The sequence below is a fragment of the Lissotriton vulgaris genome, chromosome 3_1 (assembly GCF_964263255.1).
Source record: "Lissotriton vulgaris chromosome 3_1, aLisVul1.2, whole genome shotgun sequence".
Classification (NCBI taxonomy): domain Eukaryota; kingdom Metazoa; phylum Chordata; class Amphibia; order Caudata; family Salamandridae; genus Lissotriton; species Lissotriton vulgaris.
The window spans coordinates 1,206,443,853-1,206,462,050 of NC_141689.1; the positions used below are offsets into that span (position 1 = coordinate 1,206,443,853).

An 18,198-nucleotide genomic window follows, 5' to 3' on the forward strand; every position below is an offset into this window, starting at 1 on the left:
GGAGTGTCTGGCAGTGGATTAAAGAGGCATGAGGTGGATTTAAGACTCTGCAGCCTTGGTACTCAACGTCCCAACATTTACTTGACCGGTCAATCAATCAATCAATCAATCAGAGTACTTGTAAAGCGTGCTACTTACCCGTGAGGGTCCCAAGGCACTGAGGGGAAGGGGGGGTGGGGGGGGGGGGGGTGGGGGTGCTGCTACTGCTCGAAGAGCCAGGTCTTGAGGAGTCTTCTGAAGGCGAGTAGGTCTTGGGTCTGTCGTATGTCGGTAGGGAGGGTGTTCCAGGTCTTGGCGGCGAGGTAGGAGAAGGATATGCTGCCGGAGGTCATTCGTTGGATGCGGGGGACAGCGGCAAGTGAGACGCTGGCGGAGCGGAGCTGGCTGGTGGGGGTGTAGAAGCTGAGTCTGCTGTTCAGGTAGGCTGGTCCGGCATTGTGGAGTGCTTTGTGTGCGTGGGTGAGGAGCTTGAAGGTGATCCTCTTGTTGACGAGGAGCCAGTGTAGGTCTCCCAGGTGGGGAGTGATGTTGCTGCGGCGGGGGCGTTGATGATCAGTCAGGTGGAGTCGTTTGGGATGCGTTGTAGTCGTCGTAGGTGTTTGGCTGGGATTCCTGCGTAGAGTACGTTGCCTTAGTCCAGTCTGCTGCTGACGAGGGCCTGTGTCACCGTTCTTCTTGTTTCGGTCGGGATCCACTCGTAGATCCTGCGGAGCATGCAGAGGGTGTTGTAGCAGGACGAGGAGACGGCGTTGACCTGCTTAGACATGGAGAGGGAGGAGTTGAGGATGAATCCTAGATTGTGTGCATAGTCCGTGTGTGTTGCTGCTGTTCCCAGTGTGGTCGGCCACCAGGAGTCATCCCTGGCTGAGGGGGTGGGTCTGAGGATGAGGACCTCCGTCTTGTCCGAGTTCAGCTTCAGGCGGCTGCTCCTCATCCAATCGGCGACGGCCTTCATTCCCTCATGAAGGTTGGTTTTGGCGGTGTGTGGGTCCTTGGTGAAGGAGAGGATGAGCTGGGTGTCGTAAGCGTAGGAGATAATGTTGAGTTTGTAATGGCGGGCCACTTGTGCGAGGGGGGCCATGTAGACGTTGAACAGCGTTGGGCTGAGGGATGAGCCCTGGGGGACACCGCAGATGATGTTGGTGGCTTCGGATCGGAAGGGTGGGAGGCGGACGCTCTGGGTTCTGCCGGAGAGGAAGAACGTGGTCCAGTCAAGAGCCTTCTCTTGGATTCCGGCTTCTAGGAGGCGTGTCTTTAGAGTGCGATGGCAGACCGTGTCGAAGGCGCCTGACAGGTCCAGGAGGATGAGGGCTGATGTTTCACCATTGTCTAGTTGGCACCTGATGTCGTCTGTGACGGCGATGAGAGCTTTCTCGGTGCTGTGGTTTCGTCTGAATCCGGACTGGGAAGGGTCCAGGATGTTGTTGTCTTCGAGGTGGCGGGCCAGTTGCATGTTGACGATTTTCTTGATGACCTTTGCCGGGAACCGGAGCAGGAAGATGGGCCGGAAGTTCTTGAGGACCTTGGGGTCCGCTATGGGCTTCTTGAGGAGGGTGTTGATTTCGGCATGCTTCCAGCTTTTCGGAAATGTCGCTATTTCAAAGGAGATGTTGATGACCTTCCGTAGTTGGGGTGCGATGGCTGCGTCTGCTTTGTTGAATACGTGGTGTGGGCACGGGTCAGATGGATATCCTGAGTGGATGGAGTTCATTACCTTGCGTGTCTCGTCGTCGTTGAAGTTGGACCAGGAGGTCAGGCAGTTGGCGCTGGTGGTGTTCACAGGGGAGGTGGAGTCTCATGTAGTCGGGCGGTCGTGGTGTTGAAGCTGTCGTGGATGTCAGCATCAGCAATCTTGCCATGGAAGAAGATGGTTAGTGAGTCGCACAGTTCTTGTGAGGGCGGGATGTCGTTGGCATTGGCGCTGAGGAGCTCTTTGCTGTTGTGTGCAATGTTATCCAAGCGGTCCTTGAAGGAAGATCTCTTTGCTAATCTGATGAGGTGGTGGTGTCTGCAGGTGGTGTCCTTGTGGGCTGCGTGGTTGTCTGGTGTGCGTTCTTGGAGCCATGTCTTCTCCAGTTTCCGGCATGCGCATTTAGAGTTCTGAAGCTCATCGGTGAACCAGGTGGCTATCTTGTTGGCGTGGCCGTAGGAGGGTTTCTTGAGTGGTGAGGGTGTTGGCGCAGTCGTCGATCCACTGTCTGAGGTTTCGGGTTGCGGCGTCTGGGTTGGTGGTGTCGGTGGGTGGGTTCTTGGTGAGGGAGGTGATCAGCTGGTCTTCGGTGACTTTGCTCCAGCAGCTGTGAGGCAGTTGTTGGGTGCGGTGGTGTGTGGTTGGTTCCTTGAAGGTGAAATGGATGCAGCGGTGGTCGGTCCAGTGGTGTTCGGTGGTGTGGTCGAAGGTGATGTGGGAGCCTGTGGAAAAGAAAGGATCCAGCGTGTGGCCGGCGGTGTGGGTGGGTGGGGTGAAGAGTTGTCTGAGGCCCAGGTTTGCGAGGTTGTCGATCAGGGTGGCGGAGTTGGCGTTGTTGTTGTTCTCGCGGTGGAAGGATGTAGTCCGTGGAGGCAAGTGCGTGGGTGCTGGCGAGGTCGGCGATAGAGTCGCTGAACTGAGCCCGGGGGGGTCTGTAGATGAGTGTTCCTCTGAGGGTGGTGTTGGAGTTAGTGCGGATCCAGAAGTGCCGATGTTCGAGGGTGTTGAGGGTGTCATCTGGGTGGGTGGTGACCTTTAGGGTGGACTTGTGGACAATGGCTATTTCTCCTCCAATTCCGTTGGCCCGATCCCTGCGGGTGATCTTGTAACCGTCCGGGATGGCTATGGTGAAGTCGGGCGCAGAGGAGTCGTTCCTCCAGGTCTCGGTCAGGAAGGCCACGTCTGGGGCGGAGGTGTTGAGCAGATGCCAGAGCTCGACGGCGTGTTTGCATGCGGAGCGGGTGTTGAGGAGTATGGAGCGGAGGTGGTTGGGTCCAGTCCTTGGAGGTTTGGTGGTTCTATCGCAGGTGAAGCTGCAGGTGTTGCAGGAGAAGGGTCCGTGGGTCCACTTAGGGGCGGCCTGGAGGCAAGTGTGGTTTCGGCTAGTGTTGAGTGCGTGAAGGGTGCTGGCGTCGTAGTGGATTGTGGCGTACCCGGGGTCCAGGTGTTCTGGTACTGGGTGAGGTCCAGTAGCGGATGGGCACGGCGCACCAGCTGCGGGGGTCCGCTGCACGGCTGCTTCTCGGCCTGCATATGAGGTGGCTTGGGAGAGAAGAGCAGCTGGGAGGCGGGAGCAGGGAGGCGAATAGGTGTGCAGGGGATCTGGGCTGCAGGGATGCAGCGGCAGGAAAGGGTCAGATTGGGAGCGGCGGGGGCGGGGGGAACTGGTGCACAGGGCAGAGAGGAGGGAAAATCCCAGGAAACAAGGAGGCAGGAACCAGGCAGTCAGGTGACGAGCAGCCGCGTGGGGGTGACCCGCCTGCAAGCAGGGTCAAAGGTCACAAAAAAGAGCAGAAAGGTCACAAAAAATGAGGGGAAACGAGTAGCACAGAGGCACAAAGGTCACAAGAAAGGGCAGAAAAGGTCACAAAAAACGGGGGGAAACGAGTGGCACAGAGGCAGAAAGGTCACAAAAAACAGGGGAAACGAGTGGCACAGAGGCAAAAAGGTCACAAGAAGGGGCAGAAAAGGTCACAAAAAATGGGGGGAAACGAGTGGCACAGAGGCACAAAGGTCCCAAGAAAGGGGAGAAAGGTCACAAAAAATGGGGGGAAACGAGTGGTACAGAGGGCACAAAGGGGAGTAGAGGTAAGAAAAGCGAGTACAATCAGGGGAGCAGAGCGCAAGAAAAACTAGTGCAATCAGGGGAGCAGAAGGCACGAAAAAAGGGTACAATCAGGGGAGCAAAGGCAAGAAAAACGAGTGCAATCAGGGGAGCAGAAGGCAAGAAAACAAGTGCCATCAGGGGAGCAGGAGGCAAGAAAAACGAGCGCAAATCAGAGGAGCAGAAGGCAAGAAAAACAAGTGCAATCTGGGGAGCAGAAGGCAAGAAAAACGGGTACAATCAGGGGAGCAGTAGGCACGAAAAACGAGTGCAATCAGGAGAGCAGAGGCAAGAAAAACTAGTGCAATCAGGGGAACAGAAGGCACGAAAAATTAGTGCAATCAGGGGAGCAGAAGGCAAGAGCGGTCACAGACACCGGAAGACAGTATGGGCAGTACAGGGAAGACAGACAGACAGCGACAGTGATACAAACCTAAGGCCTACCACTGTCCACCAGGGATGAGGCACAGGTGGTAGCCTGCGGGTGGAGGAGGGCCTCAACTTCTTCAGCAGTGGCAGCTGGGGCAGGGTCAGGACACACAGGCGGAGCTGTGTGGTGGGGGAGCAACCTACCAGCAAGGTCAAGGGTCGCTCCTTCTGAGGAGTGCTGTGGCCACCAACACTCATTGTTTTACAAATAAGGCACTGCCCATTACAATATGTTCTCCTGGTACTAGTGGCTAGGCTGGTGTGAAACCTAGCAGCAGCAGCTCCTCCTTTAGGGCAGGGGAGCATCGCCCCCCTGCTGCCAGCACCATAAAGGTAAAAAATAAAATGGTAATAAATTAAATTTACTACCATTTTATTATTCCCTTTCCCCAGCCTGAGATGGTATTTGGGAGTGGGGCCACTGCTAGTGACTGGCAGCAGGGGAGTGGTGCTCACTTCAACAGTTCACATTGCGCATGTCACTTTGACTGCTATCTTACAATGGCCATCCTGCGTTGCGCAGTGTAAACCTCTCCACCCAGCTGGCTGGGGAGCAGGCACAGGCACACACAGTGCCTGTAGGAGCGTGGTTGGACACCACAAGTGCAGGAACTGCACGTGCTGCGAATCAACAGAGGAAGGCTCAGTGTTTACTTTTGATAGAATACACTGGAAACACGAAACATTCATGAATTGTCAAAAAAGGAATATAATTTATGGGATTTGGTGCCCTTGTCCTAAATTATATATTGGCAAAACTATGCAAGAAGCTCGGCAGAGGATCAAGCAGAATAAGTCTAGGATAAGAAGACAAGTACCCAATGCACCATTAGCACAACATTGGTTAGCACACAAACATAAAGAAGAAGAATTACGCTGGACTATTATCCCCAAAATTGAACAGGATCCACGAGGAGGGGACATGGAGTGGAGATTAAGCCAACGGGAAGCATTGCTCATAATGAAATATAACACCGCCATGACTGGTCTGAATGACATTTCTGAAATCTTTAAGGGTAGCCCTTAACTTTATCAGTTTTGACCAGCGTATAGACCTCCAGATATGGTTTTAAGATATGTAGCTTTATCTGTATCCAATTTCACTGATTGTTATCCTATACAGGAATATAAAGCACAGATCAAGTGTGCAAAAGCGGTCTACCTGGAAGACACGCTGAATCAGGCGACCAACAAATCACAGACCTTGTTTAAGATTGTGAATGATCTCTCCCACCCGACTGGTGCCATGAATAACATCCCAGTCTCTCAGGCTTTATGCGACTCTCTGGCAGCTGCCTTTGAGGACAAGATCGCTACTATTCTGAGCGGACTTGTTGGATCGACCCCGCCTATGTCAGCATCACTGGATAATCCAGTTAGTCGGGGCGCTCCAGAGGATTTTCTAGGTTGTTCCCAGATGGGAGCTCCGGATGAATCCTCCAGTCGACCCCAGCGGAGTGGTCTTCCTCTCAGTCTGGGTGCTACGGAAGCATCCTCCAGTCGACCCCAGCTGAGCTGACCCCCTCCCAGTCTGGGAGCTCCAGAAGCACTTTCCAGTCGACCCCAGCGGAGTTGCTCCCCTCTCAGTCTGGGTGCTCCGAAAGCATCTTCCAGTCGACCCCAGCTGAGCTGTCCCCCTCCCAGTCTGGGAGCTCCGGAAGCACTTTCCAGTCGACCCCAGCTGAGTTGTTCCCCTCTCAGTCTGGGGGCTCCGGATGAATCTCCCAGTCGACCCCTGCCGAGTTGTTCCCCTCTCAGTCTGGGCGCTCCGGATGAATCTTCCAGTCGACCCCAGCTGAGTTGTTTCTTCCTCTCTCCTTTTGATGAGTTCTGAAAACTGGCACAGACTGTGTCATCAGGTTCCCCGTTGGATCCACTCCCGTACAAATTCTGGAAATTGTTCCAGAAAGAACTTTTTCATCCACTGTATTCCATCTGCCATCAGTCGTTTGCCTCTGCAACTGTCCTGGAGAGTTGGAAGTTGGCAGTGGTTTCACCCCTCCTGAAGAAACCCACACTTGACCCCACCTGCTTGTCAAATTACAGACCCATTTCCTTGCTCCCTTTCCCAGTTAAGATCATGGAGAAGCTGGCTACCCGATCTCTATCAAGATTCTTAGAGGACAACACCTGGTTGGATGTGGCCCAGTTTGGTTTCCGGCCAGCGCACGGGACGGAGTCTGCGCTGGTGGCCATGTTGGACAATCTTCGTTCACGTGTTGACACGGGTCAGGCAGCCTTTTTAGTGCTGCTCGACATGTCAGCCGCGTTCGACACGGTCAGCCACTCCACCCTTATCGGGAGGCTGGAGGAGATCGGAGTCACGGGGTTGGCAAGGGACTGGTTAGTCTCGTATCTTAACAACAGGCAGCAGGTGGTGGCATTGCCGCCTTTTAGGTCGGATTTGCGGAGAGTTGGGCAGGGGGTGTCCCAGGGCTCGGCCATCAGTCCTATATTATTCAATCTGTACCTCCGTCATTTGATCCAATTGATAAGTTCTTTTTGTATTTCGGTGTTTAATTACGCCGACGATACCCATTTGGTCTTTTCTCTGGAGGGTAAAGATGCCGTCTCTCTAGAGACTTTTCACCGCTGTATGTAAGCTACAGCGGATTGGCTTCGTTCCAACTTTCTCCAGTTTAATGGGCCAAAAACGGAGGTGCTGTATTGCTCTAATGATCAGGTCCCGCGTCCACTGCCAGATGATTTCTGGCATTCCTCCTTTTCTGGGGCTGTGACTGCAGCAGAATCTGCTCGTAATCTGGGGGTCATGTTTGGCCCCAACTTACAATTGGACATCTTTGTTAATAAAACCATAGCCACCTGCATGATGCTGCTTTGGATGCTACGTAAAGTCCTACCATTGCTCCCAGCGCAGGCTAGGCCTGAGGTAGTGCGGGGTATCATCCTAAACAGATTGGATTATTGCAACGCACTGCTTCTGGAGGCGCCTTGCTCGCTGGTGGGCAAACTGCAGCGAGTACAAGACATGGCAGCCAAGCTGCCACATTCTCGCTCGCGCAGTGCCTCCTCCTCCATGGCACTCATGGACACATTGGCTGCCTGTCCATCAATGGATCCTTTTTAAAGCATCCTGTCTGGTTTTTAGAGCCTTGCATGGACCGGTTCCAGTTCTGCTGCAGAATTTATTCTCATGGTACGCCACCCCTCGCCACCCCTCGGAGACTTCGCTCTTCCTCTGCGTGTCTGGCGACGGTTCCCAGAGTCCCCCTCCCAGTCCGGGAGCTCCGGAAGCACTTTCCAGTCGACCCCAGCTGAGTTGTTCCCCTCTCAGTCTGGGAACTCCGGAAGAACCCTCCAGTCGACCCCAGCTGAGCTGTACCCCTCTCAGTCTGGGTGCTCCGGATGAATCTCCCAGTCGACCCCTGCCGAGTTGTTCCCCTCTCAGTCTGGGAGCTCCGGATGAATCTTCCAGTCGACCCCAGCTGAGTTGTTTCTTCCTCCCTCCTTTTGATGAGTTCTGAAAACTGGCACAGACTGTGTCATCAGGTTCCCCGTTGGATCCACTCCCGTACAAATTCTGGAAATTGTTCCAGAAAGAACTTTTTCATCCACTGTATTCCATCTGCCATCAGTTGTTTGCCTCTGCAACTGTCCCGGAGAGTTGGAAGTTGGCAGTGGTTTCACCCCTCCTGAAGAAACCCACACTTGACCCCACCTGCTTGTCAAATTACAGACCCATTTCCTTGCTCCCTTTCCCAGTTAAGATCATGGAGAAGCTGGCTACCCGATCTCTATCAAGATTCTTAGAGGACAACACCTGGTTGGATGTGGCCCAGTTCGGTTTCCGGCCAGCGCACGGGACGGAGTCTGCGCTGGTGGCCGTGTTGGACAATCTTCGTTCGCGTGTCGACACGGGTCGGGCAGCCTTTTTAGTGCTGCTCAACATGTCAGCCGCGTTCGACACGGTCAGCCACTCCACCCTTATCGGGAGGCTGGAGGAGATCGGAGTCACAGGGTTGGCAAGGGACTGGTTAGTCTTGTATCTTAACAATAGGCAGCAGGTGGTGGCATTGCTGCCTTTTAGGTCGGATTTGAGGAGAGTTGGGCAGGGGGTGCCCCAGGGCTCGGCCATCAGTCCTATATTATTCAATCTGTACATCCGTCATTTGATCCAATTGATAAGTTCTTTTGGTATTTCGGTGTTTAATTACGCCGACGATACCCAATTGGTCTTTTCTCTGGAGGCTAAAGATGCCGTCTCTCTAGAGACTTTTCACCGCTGTATGTCAGCTACAGCGGATTGGCTTCGTTCCAACTCCCTCCGGTGTAATGGGCCAAAAACGGAGGTGCTGTATTGCTCTAATGATCGGGTCCCGCGTCCACACCAGATGATTTCTGGCATTCCTCCTTTTCTGGGGCAGTGACTGCAGCAGAATCTGCTCGTAATCTGGGGGTCATGTTTGGCCCCAACTTACAATTGGACATCTTTGTTAATAAAACCGTAGCCACCTGCATGATGCTGCTTCGGATGCTACATAAAGTCCTACCATTGCTCCCAGTGCAGGCTAGGCCTGAGGTAGTGCGGGGTATCATCCTAAGCAGATTGGATTATTGCAACGCACTGCTTCTGGAGGCGCCTTGCTCGCTGGTGGGCAAGCTGCAGCGAGTACAAGACATGGCAGCCAAGCTGGCACTTTCTCGCTCTCGCAGTGCCTCCTCCTCTATTGCACTCATGGACACATTGGCTGCCTGTCCATCAATGGATCCTTTTTAAAGCATCCTGTCTGGTTTTTAGAGCCTTGCATGGACAGGGTCCAGTTCTGCTGCAGAATTTATTCTCATGGTACGCCACCCCTCGGAGACTTCGCTCTTCCTCTGCGTGTCTGGCGACGGTTCCCAGAGTTCAGAGGGTAAGGATGGGTGGTCGGTCATTTAGTTTTGCGGCTGCTAGACTTTGAAATTCTCTCCCGATATTGCTGAGGAGTCAGGGTGAATTTCTATCTTTTAAGAGAGGTCTGAAGACCCACCTGTTTCCAAGAGCAGTGTGATTTTGCATCGGTGGTTTCGGCTCGCTGAATCAAAGCGCCAGGATACCCTCTGGGTGACAGTACAGCGCTATACAAATATGCCAATACATACATACATACATATACCACAAGCGCTATCAGCGACAGCCGCTACGGACGTGACTTCAAGTGCGTGACACTTTGGTGAACAAACATTTCTGACTTTGTACTGCATGACTTGGTCAGAACGAGTTTTCCAATCTAACAACAAGTATTATAACTGGGGACCACGACGCAGGACCAGGTGTCTAATGTCAGTTTTTGTATAGTATTGGTGCGTTGCTACCAATAAAGTTTGAATATTGACAATGGTTCCCTTTAACAAATTTCGCGGTCACATGATCGCAATGAGATGTAGAAAGTGAGGAAGGCTGCAAAACTCACAACTAAACTTGCGGTGCTGTTGTGTTCGTAAGACGCATCAACTAAACGGTAAGCGGCGGCTCAATCTTTTGATATGCCATAGGAAAGCTGTAAAACGCGAGGCTGTTTGAACCTGAGATCCTGTTTTTTAATCTCTACAGGATTCGGATCGTTGTTAAAAAAATTACCGGATTTGGGCTCAAGAAGTTAGAGTCGCCGGCTGATATACACAGCCCCGGTGGGAGTTTACAAAATACAAACCGGGTAAGCTGCCCTTAGTTGGTGTCATATGTTGAAAAACACACAATTTTTTCAAATCAATGGGACCAACCTCCTCTTAATGCCCTACTTCTAGGCATTCCCGCCCTACGCCCAACGTCGATCAGGTAAGCCTGAGCGTTTCGAATGAGCCCCAGACAGAGAGTTAAAAAAGGTATATGTGCCGTCTGTAACTGGTCTGCCTGATTATGTCTTTATGTTTAGACGATTGGGATCACATCACATAACCCCGCCCTTGAGACACCTTTACAGGATTTTGAAGGTAGGCGATGTTAAGCCGGGTGGTGGCTTCGTGTTAGGTAATAGATATGACTGAAGAGAGATCTTAATTTGGCTTATGTGTTTTTTTGTGTTGTAGATTACATGTTGGTCCTGAGGAGAACCCCACAATAAGGGATTCGAAACGCGTCAACCCTTCCCCCCCTCCTGGCCCATTGTCTATACCAAATATTAGAAGGAATGTAGTAGGAAATCATAGGAGTTATTCCAACTGACTCTGTTGTACTACATAATCTCTATGAAAAAATAACTAAGGTTCATATTTGTGTATATTTAAGTAGTTTTTTTTTTAGAAAGGGCCAGACCTCAGAGGTATATGTTATATGGTTGTGAATGTGAGTAGTTTGCATGTAGTGAGCAAGGTATGTTGTGGATGTGATGTAAATTTGTACAGATAATGTTTGTTATTGTATAAAGTTTATTCATTTGTATATATATTGTATATGCACCAAAAAATGTTTTTGATAAAAATTAAAAAGAATTAAAGCAGTCAAATAAATGACTCAATAAACTAGTGACTTTAGTAAAAACGGGCCGATATGTTTTATTCATAATAGGTTCTTATGTAAAACGGATTTAAACCAAGTCCAGTATTGGCAGTTGTGTTGTTCTTTATGTATATTTAACTTAGCCTTGCTGGTTAGGAGTCAAGACCCTGTGTTGTTCTCCTGTAGGAGCGTTAAGGCAGCCCGCTACAGCCAATCCTGGCGTTGCTCTCATGCTGCTGGACATTATCAGCAACATAAGAGCAGCGGCTGAATTGTTGCTGAGAATTCAACTGCTTCAAGCTTCTAGCGCTGAGCGACTGGAGGAAGTGAGCCAGAAGAGTGGGTAAGTACTCTCTCTTCTCGTTCTTTCCTTTATTTTCCCTCTTTCTTCTAGTTTCTGGCCATTTTTGTTCCTCTTTCTGCCTGTTGTTTTTTACTCTTTCTGTTAGTTTCTGACCTTTATTTTGTCTCTTTCTGCTCATTTCTTACCTTTATTTTTCCTCTTCCTGCTCATTTCCGTCCTGGCTACTCGGCAAAGACATTGCACCTACCCAGGACCTACTTGCATGCCTCAACACTTTTGGGGGTTGCCAGCTGCCGCTGAAACCTAAACAGGTTGCTGGAGTAAGGAATCTTGACAGCTCATTCGTTGTCAGTTCCCTGTGCAAGGAAATCAATATTTATTTCCCCAGATTCAGACCCTGAACTCTGCACTACTCATTGAACAACAATGTTCTGTTTTGCTCGAACATCAAGGATGGAGGTGATTGTGCCTATGAGAGTCGCAAAGATCAGAAAATAGGGTAGTGTGAGGAGCCTGTCTTGAGTAGAAAAAAATGGGTATTCAGGTGCCGACCTACACCATTTACTTACTGCCCCCAAAGGGAATTAGTCAGTAGGCTTGGTGTGCTTGTCTTTCATTGTATGTATGTATGTGTGCAATGAATAAACCCAGGTCAGGTTAGTACAATAAGGGTGTTTTATATACCCTCAAAAGGGAACATCTTTATCTCCCTTTCCTAGGAGTAAAGACCACATTCACTATGTCAGTTTCCAAATAAAGGAGCCTGGCACATATATACTTTGTGCCTCTGCATAGTTGTGGGAGGAAAGATGAGTACTCAGGTGATGTTACTGAACTGCTACAACACCAGGGGCCATATTACCAAGGAGCCTGTCCATTCTGTGTGCTACTCAGCACTTCATTATTCTAATCGTGATCGCAGAAACTGGTGCCGCCTCTTCTGTAACAGTGCTCTTGCAGAGCACGTTTTGCACCTGCATCATCCATAGGTGGCATTTCCTCATTTTGCATGGGAGAGTGGTCCCACGCAAATGAGGGAACATCTCATCACCTGTGCTATATTACCAACACCAGTACAGGGGCAAACAAACTGTGCATAGGAATTGGTACACAGTAAACGAAAGATATATCAAGGTTTTACGTCACCTTTACAATGAGCATAAGGGCAACGCAACACCTACTTGAGATTTATCAGGCCACTTAGGGCCACCTTGCATGGCCCTGTGGGGCTTAATCAATCTAGAGTATCGAATGGCAGAGCAAATTGCTGCCTTGCCTTACTCTGCGGCAGGGAGGAATGCCAAGGGTGGAGCTTGGATGTTCACAAGCATCCACCCATGGATTTTGGTGCATTCCCAGATTTACCATTAGTGGTAGATTTTGGAATGCATTCAAATGCTACGCCTCCTCAGGTGAGGCATAACGAGGAGAAAGATCTTTATTTCTTCTCATGTTTTCCTCTTTCTACATGTGCCGCATTCTGCAGCACACATAGAAAGAGGAAAATGCCTCCATGGATTGCCTTTGTGCAGGAAGGCTTGCCTTCCTGCACAAAAACAATCCTGCCTACAATGAAGGCACCCTTGCACCATGACACAAGGGTGTCTGCATTGATACTATGCTGCCAAAAGTGTGCCAGTGCTAGGAAAGGACAGGAATGTACCATATAAGTGTAAATGCAGCTTATTTCTGCCCTTTCCCTTCCACACAGTGCAGTGCAGCAAGGTGGCTTGCTGGGTTACTATGCATGAATGATAAATCTGGCCCTTGGTATCCCAACCGAGTGTTCTGCAAGTGATGGGGTACTGGAGACCCAGGGACCAACTCATGTCTCTCCCAAAGGAGCATGCAGTCACATACCACACTCACTTGCAGGGAAGCCTTGCCTGTTCATTAAACAAGCATTTGCAATGCAATAGGTCTTGCATTTGCGATGACAATGCATTTATTTATATTTTAAAAACAAAACATAAATAAAAGGCATTGTCATTTACAATGCCAATAGCTTAACCCCATCCATGCTGCTATCGGCCATTGGCCAACGGCAGCACTACCTCCTCAGTGCTGGCGTCGGCCAATGGCCGACGCGGCCCCGCCCGTTTTGCGGAAGTGCCGCACTTCCGCAAAATCGCAGCCGCAGTAAACGTGTTAAACTCGCATAAATGCGAGACCTATTGCATTGCAAATGGTAGGCATCTTCACCTTCACCGCCACCCCACTGGCTATCCGGTGAGGGAGAAGGCGTGGACAACAAAAGGGAGGGCGGGGGTAAACAAGGCACGACAACAGGAGGGCGATAAAGAAGGCACCAAAGCACATCATGCCTGCAGTAAAAGAAACTAAATAAAGAAAATAGTGCTCACAATCTAAATAACTCGTACTGTGTAACAACCGAAGTACAGGGGCCAGTCGCCATGGGAGGTGACAAACGAAGAGAAGGCGATACTAAGGAGGGACTAACAAGCCTGTTGACAAATCAGAAACCAGCATTTACGGTAGATAATAACACAAGCCAATGGCAAATATGGGCGGGGAGTGGGCCAGGGTTCTATTCGCTACTCAACCACAGCAAGTCTTGCCGCGCATGCACACTGGCTCTAGGCTCCATCTAAAAACAAGGCTGGCCTTCTGCATTGACACACCGCCCAGCAGTTTGTAACAGTGCATCTATCTGGGTACGGAACATTTTTGTACAATGACGCACAATCCCTACTTGCACCAGGTAGAACCCAGAGAGGGTGAACCCTGTTCAAACATGGACACTGCTCCTCATTAGTGCAATACGGTCTCAGGCCCTCCAGGGACTGGGTTATTCAGTGCAGGGGGTGTGGGGGGGGGGGGCATTGACCTTGGGGCACCACATGTTGTTCACTTCTCTTTTACATCAGAAGCCCACTCTTGTATGAGACAGTCGAACCGCTTTCGTTCCTTCCTTCTAGGATGCGGAGATGTGCCCTGGTCTCATTCCACTCACAATCCAGAAAATAATAATTGACTATATATGAACAGAAAAAAGCAGTTAAGAACATATTTGGAGCTAAATTAAACATACAGCGAACACAGTTACATATTGCACATAGTAATGGTACATCAAATGAGGTTAACTGTATTTCTTGTTAAGTATAATTTCTTTAGAGTTCTCCATCAAGTTGCAGATAAAAAAAACACAGCTTCAGTTCATTTGAATCATTACTATATTTAAAATCATCGGGGCAATTTCTTTATTTCACAATAAAAAATATAAGCATTATTTGTCTTGCCATTGGTATTCAAAAGAGTATCCAAAAGATGTTTCTTAGGGCTGGCTGTAACATGCAGCCATCACTGTGAGCTATCCTGCTTGTCCACTGGCCCTTTAAGGGAAGCAGCTGTCCCAGGGGTAGACCGGGATGAAGGACGCCTTGCTCCTAAAAGTACAGGAAATAAATAAGAAGCAGCTGGTACAAACATAAATAAGCATATTTTAAATATTATATGACAGTGCATTTTCACGATCCAAATAGGACATTGGTAAGTAAACCAATCTCAATAAAGAAAACTGAAATGAAGAATACATTTTGATTTAAAAAAAAAATCGAATTTGAGATTTCAGCCACATTTGCACTATATAAATAGCACATACAGTTTTCACTGCAGAGAAACACAATCTGGTGGGTTTTAATGTTGGATGCTTTTATTTTAATTTGTCTTCTTGCCAGGACAGGCCCCCTACAGATGGGAAAATAAAAAGCCCAGACTGGCTAAGCCTTGTTTGGCCTCATCATTAGTGTACAGCTTCAGTACCATGACACTGTGAGTGTGAGCTGCAGGTCTGGGTTCGGCCAACTACTTTCATACCTGCATTCAACTTTGCAGGAGTATTCACACATGTAAGAATCTGGAATATTATTTTAGGTGGTCGACTGACCACCCCAAGGAATAATCTGCAACTCTTGTCGGGGTGAACCCTCAATGTCACTATATTAACCGCATCGCTGCGGTGGTTATTTTCGCGCTACGCGGCTTTTTTCTAAAAGCCGCGTTAGATGACGAGCTCAGCTCGTCATCCGCCCACGCCCCCCGTGGCTGATGATGAGCTGAGCTCGTCATCAGCATCGAAGGGGTTAACCTGAACTGAACAGTCTGGTAATTATGGCACAGAGCAGATGGACTTAATGTACAGCAGTGTGTAAAGTATGTATACAGTTGCAAAACAGCAATACAGTCAGAACGCTAAGCAATAAACATACCAAACTAAATTATAAAACTGGGGTAAAATGTAATAAGCAAAATGACAGCCAAATGACAAAAATCTAATAAGCGGAACCAGAGATATAATTTTTAAACATTTCAAGTAGAAACAGCACAAAAAAAGCACAAAGCACCAATGATACTCAATAATGGTGGAAGATCTGAACCTAAGTGAGATTTGAGCCAAACGCAATAGAGCTCTAATCAGATTCAACAAGTGGATTGGCCCTGCTGAAGTCTGGAAGCCCAAGTTCGAAACAATTTCGAAATCCTAATTGAAATGGGGAATTTGTCACTTTTTTAAGTTGAAAACCCTTTCAACTCCGGTCACAACTGAAACTGTAACCACCGCCATGCAACAGGAGGTAGGCTACTGAAAGCAGGTTAGTGCAACTAATGCTGTGAAGCTTTTCAGTTTTTAGTTGAAAAATCTTCAAAGTCACACTGCAGGAACGGACTTTGTCATTTTTTCGGAGCCGCAGGACAAAACTGAAATTCAATCCTACGGTGAACAGTTGGATACATTTAATGCTGAGTACAGATGAGGCTCTGGAGCCAATGTTTTAGGGGGATGAAAAAAAGGGGGGGTCCGTGAAAGGAGCGGGTCATACACAATTAAGGGTGGGACTAAAACATATACACTAACATTCATGTAGAGTGCCACCCTACACAAACATTTGAAAGAGTCACAACTGGAGCTGACATACATGGCCATTGCTCTGCGCGCTTTGCAGAGAGGCCAAGGATTGGATGACCAGAAATTCGCAACACCGTTTTGCCCCTGGCAGTCCCTGAGAAAAACTCCACTGCTTTCAGCCACAACTCAATTGTGCCCCGTTATAAACTCCTGATTGCGATTCATTTTAAATTATGCTCTAGGCAACAGTATGATTGATTAATTGTTTATTTGTTGATTAATTCAAATCATTACAAAAAGAAAAAGTACATATCAAGCACAAAGTCTGATTGAACGTATATGAATACAATGCCAAAATAATCAATTGGTCGACAATTATTTAACCATTTTCCAGTTAGGGATTAAAGTGCATAATGCTAACAGCAAATATTATCCAAATTTTGATAGCAGTCTACAAGATCTAGATAAAGCGCGATGAGCTCACATAACAAAAACTAAGGTGCAATGAGCTAGCAGCAAATATTCAATAACAGTTAGCAGCAGAGTAAAAGAACAATTTTGCAGATTGTCTATAACTATTAGCAGCAAAAATACAATAGTATTTCAAGATCAATACTAAAGTGACTTATGCTATCAGCAGCAAAATGAAAAGTGCATTGAATTTTTCACCAACAAAGCTAAAGTGCCTTATGCTAGCAGCAAAAAGTTATTATTTGATTTTAAAAATAATCTATAATACATAGCACCTTTCGGGGATAAAATGCACGTACTAAGGACTTTAAAATCATAAAATAAGTGGACATGATGAGCCAAACATAGCTATAAAAGTTGCCTAACAACATACAAATATTACACAATTTCAAAATAAATTAAAAGTGCCGTAAAATAGCCCATCTACTCCCTAAAAACAGTAAAATCATTGTTTCGCAGCCGCAATGGATTTATCATTTACTTTGGATGTCAACCTTACATAGTTTCTTTTCCACTTTAAAAATGAATTGAACAAATTGATGTATAATATAAACATTGACACCACTTAAGCAAAATATTAATGCCTATCTACAAGTTTTGACTCCCATTTCTTTACAAATAGGTTTTAAAATTGTCTTCCGTTCCTGCAACATTTTTGGGCATAGTGTTACAATGTGCAACAAAGTTTTCTCATACAGCCCGCAAAGCCTACAAATATTTGATTACCATTTATACTCCCACTTAGGGGTTCCATCTTTGGTTGGATATGTCAAACCCTAATAGCATACATTTCTTTTTAATTAAGGGTTTTAGATGAAAAAGTAAATAAGGTTGGACAAACATTTTCTCAAAAGAGTTTGCTATAGACCAGAAGTGTTTTTTTCTCAGCTCATCTTTATCCATTAGTTCTGACAACAGAGCAATGGTTGAGTTAATTGATTTTTTATAAACCGTTTTGCTCCTCACTTCATCTACCAGGTTAGGGCATTCAAAATTTAAAAGGCACTCAGATAAATAATTCTGCCAGCTTCTCGAATAATGGCCTTTCGAGATCTCACGCCAGCACACATTTGCTAAGGAGCCCTCATTGGCTCGAGATAGTGTCAATAATGTTCTTAAAAATGTAGCTTGGCGGACCAAGAGCTGATTCCTTAAACCATATTCCAGTCTTAAATAGGCACGAGGAATCTGTCTAGGAATCCTAAAAACTGATTTATATGTCCTTACCACTATGCCCTCAAGCAATTTCGCATCCCTACCCCTGAAAATTATTGACCCATAGTCCAGGGAGGGGATAAGCTTTGCTCTCATGGGTTTGAGCGAGTGATCATAATTGGTACATAATAACTTATCTCTCAGTTTTCGAAAAGCAAAGGCTAGCGGGGTACCTTTAGCCTCTAAGTTATTAAAAGGCTGTCTAAATGTCAATCCATCATCAAATGTGATTCCCAAATATTTATAAGATTTTACACAGTCTATAGTCAAACCATTAATATTAAAATCCTTTATCCCTAATTTGCCTTTCCCTATTGACATTATTTTTTGTTGTTGTATTTTTTGTATTGATTGTTAAACCATTTTGAGTAACATATATATTAAATGAATTTATCAGTCTTTTTAATCCTATGATAGTTTGGCTAAGTAAAAATGGTATCGTCTGCGTACTGTAAGTATTTGATTTCTTCACCCATCACAGCAGGGGAATGCGAGATTACATCATTAAAATGGGCTGGGAGATCGGACATAAATAAATTAAAAAGGTAAGGAAGGAGCAAGCACACAGCCTTGTTTTAAGCCGACATTTGTTTCAAGGCGACGGGTGGTGTGTCTATCGTCGCCAATTTTGATCTGAACGCAAGTATTGAAGTATAATAATTTAATCATTTTTAAAAGT

The 18,198-nt window shown here is 47.5% G+C and overlaps 1 protein-coding gene across 1 annotated transcript in view; it reads right to left on the reverse strand.

Moving 5' to 3' along the window:
- Window positions 1–14,142: 14,142 nt before the first annotated feature.
- The window catches only part of LOC147727649 (cysteine-rich protein 1-like), a 501,069-nt gene continuing 497,013 nt past the window's right edge, over window positions 14,143–18,198 (reverse strand). Inside the window, exon 4 of the mRNA XM_086963151.1 lies at window positions 14,143–14,373. Coding sequence (XP_086819277.1) covers window positions 14,288–14,373 — 86 coding nt within the window. The 3' untranslated portion in view covers window positions 14,143–14,287. The remainder of the gene's footprint in view (window positions 14,374–18,198) is intronic.